The 2,421-nt window shown below is 40.9% G+C and overlaps 1 protein-coding gene across 1 annotated transcript; it reads right to left on the minus strand.

Annotated features, from left to right (window-relative positions):
- Window positions 1-11: 11 nt before the first annotated feature.
- Window positions 12-2,403, minus strand: LOC108355361 (protein deltex-like). Its single transcript, XM_017606523.1, has 4 exons — window positions 2,176-2,403; window positions 961-2,120; window positions 696-838; window positions 12-638 (listed from the first exon to the last, which is right to left on the minus strand). The coding sequence occupies exons 1-4, from the start codon at window positions 2,390-2,392 to the stop codon at window positions 338-340; spliced, it is 1,821 nt and encodes a 606-aa protein (XP_017462012.1). The 5' UTR covers window positions 2,393-2,403; the 3' UTR covers window positions 12-337.
- Window positions 2,404-2,421: the final 18 nt, after the last annotated feature.

The following is a 2,421-nucleotide window of genomic DNA, read 5'->3' on the forward strand; positions in this document are numbered from 1 at the left end:
ATTGAATTGCTACTAATACCTAGCGAAATAATTAAAAATTGCTTCATAGTAAATCATAAGCAAATTTGGATATTAAATACATCCATACTATCTAAAACTAGAAACTAATATGGAAGAACATTCAAGGAAGTCTAGTAAATTTTTAAAACCTACAATTTTAAAGCTTATAAAATTATGCATGCATGACGCCTTCAGCACTTTACATTTGACACAAAATGGAAACCACTTGGGTATTTAAAGTTCGAGCTACTCGAACGCAACTTACTTTGAAACACTTTCAAATTGCACACTAACTAAAATATTTTAAATCTAATTTCGTATTCATCATTGGCGTCCATCAATCGGTGACACCCAAGTGCACTAATTGTTGCATGCAACGTTGTAAATACGTTGGGTCTGGGAACATATTGAATTGCGTTTTGTGATCCACGCTATTCCAAATTACGACGTCTTCACGACCTGTGGTAACCGAACGGCCAATCGAGAATAAGAGACGCCTATCGAAGGCAATTTTTAGAAAGCGCAATACTTTGCGACCAAGCGGGCAGTCGGGTAGGTAACACACGCGCGGAAATCCAACAGCGAAGAAAGCTCGACCTGGATGTGGATGTTCATCGGTTTGTACGCCAGATGCGATGCTGAAAATTCATTTTATAATTACTGAAAAAAAAGAACATGAAAGAGGATTGACCTACTCGTAAACAATTTGTATGGTATTCTGACCCTCATGGCCTGGCAAACTTTTGCTAATGATGCTCCATGACATAGTGCCATTTGGTTGGTTACCAACTTTTTCACCATAAACGATACCGCACACTGGACACTCAATGAAGAGATTCTGAAAAGTCAAAAAATAGGTTTCATTTCTTATAAGTTATTATTAAAATATAAAGTTTAGGTATTTGTAAAAGTTATTTACAAACAAGAAAGTCAGTTAATGTTTTGGGAGTGTTTATTTACCTTGCTCCTTTCACCTTGCTGTGCTATAATCATGCCATTGAGGCATTGTAAATGCATTAAATGCTGACAGCGAGTTAAGGCAATAGTTGGATTCTGTGCGCTTTGCACCAGCTCTTCCATACACATGGGACACGGTTGGGCGTTTGGCCACAAGGGCGGCTCTGCCACCTTAACGAATCGAGATATCATATCACTTGCTGGATCCACACCCACAATCGCGCCAGCAATAGCTGATTGTTGTGTTGATGATGCTAATTGTTGCTGAGATTGGTGTTGATGAGTATTGTGAAGCGTAGCTACTACTGTAACAGAACCACCAGCGGTACCTACAGAGGGCGCTAAATTTATAGAGCTCACATGATGTGGTAGTGGAGGAGGTGCTGGTGCACGCTCGCCCAGAGAAGATGGTGGCAACGATGGTACAAATACTTCATCGCTGCCCAAAGAACAATCAAGCAGATCGTTAACAGATATGGCGAAATTACGACTACGTAAACTTTCCTTGCTTTCGTGCGAGAGATATGTGGAAACTGTGTCAACACTCGGACGCCGTGTAGATTTCATGCTGTTTGTGTCTGTATCCGATGCACGTGTGCGTGAACGAGACCGGTGAGAGCCCAAACGACTGCTGCGGTGCGACTGTAAGGAACCATCCGAGCAACGGCTGTGGTGACTTTTCATTGAAGCAGTTAGTGGGGTTTTGGAATGGGAGAACTGCATGCCTAAATGATTCGAGGTTGAAGTCTGGGCCATACTGCTATTGTTATTCATATGCTGGCTGTTACTTTTTGTGCTACTTCCGAATATGTTCAAATTGTTGAGAATATGCCGCAAATTGGTGGTGGATGTTTCGCTGTTTTTTTTGTGTGATTTATTGCGATGTTGAGGCTGCGCATGCGAAGAAGATGATTGCAGGTGAGGGTGGCTATGGTGGTGGTTTATTTGTTGCTGGTGGTGAGCGTGTGGAATGTGTTGACTGGATACAGTTACCATTGGAGGTAACGGTTGCGGTTGTCGACTTGCATGAGGAAAGGATGTTGTGGACAAGCCATTATTATGCAATGTCATGCGCTGCTGTAGCTGTTTAGTATCCGCCAACTGGGCTGCGGTTGTGGGTAAAGTGTTATTGCGTGTCGTAGTAAAATCTTTATAGATGTTGGCTGCAATTTTATAAAGAATAAAATTTAACGTTTTACAAAAATTATTAAATTGTACCATTTAATTGTTGTGCTTCCTGAGGGGTTAGTTTTACAAGTGGATAAGGTGCGTGCTGTGATCGACGAATGCTTCGTATTGGGCCATTCGGCTGCCGAATTTGTGTTAAATTGCAAAAATTTATGGTGTATGGCAAACAAAACCTTGTTTTACAGAGATCCAATCGTTGTTCTCCCTGGAAAAGGTAAAAAGTAATCACATCGTATTCAGATTTCATTACAAATAGAACTCAATACTTACCTTAGA

The sequence above is a fragment of the Rhagoletis zephyria genome, unplaced genomic scaffold (genome assembly GCF_001687245.7).
Source record: "Rhagoletis zephyria isolate East Lansing unplaced genomic scaffold, Rhagoletis_zephyria_1.1 Rzeph_scaffold_44881, whole genome shotgun sequence".
NCBI lineage: Eukaryota > Metazoa > Arthropoda > Insecta > Diptera > Tephritidae > Rhagoletis > Rhagoletis zephyria.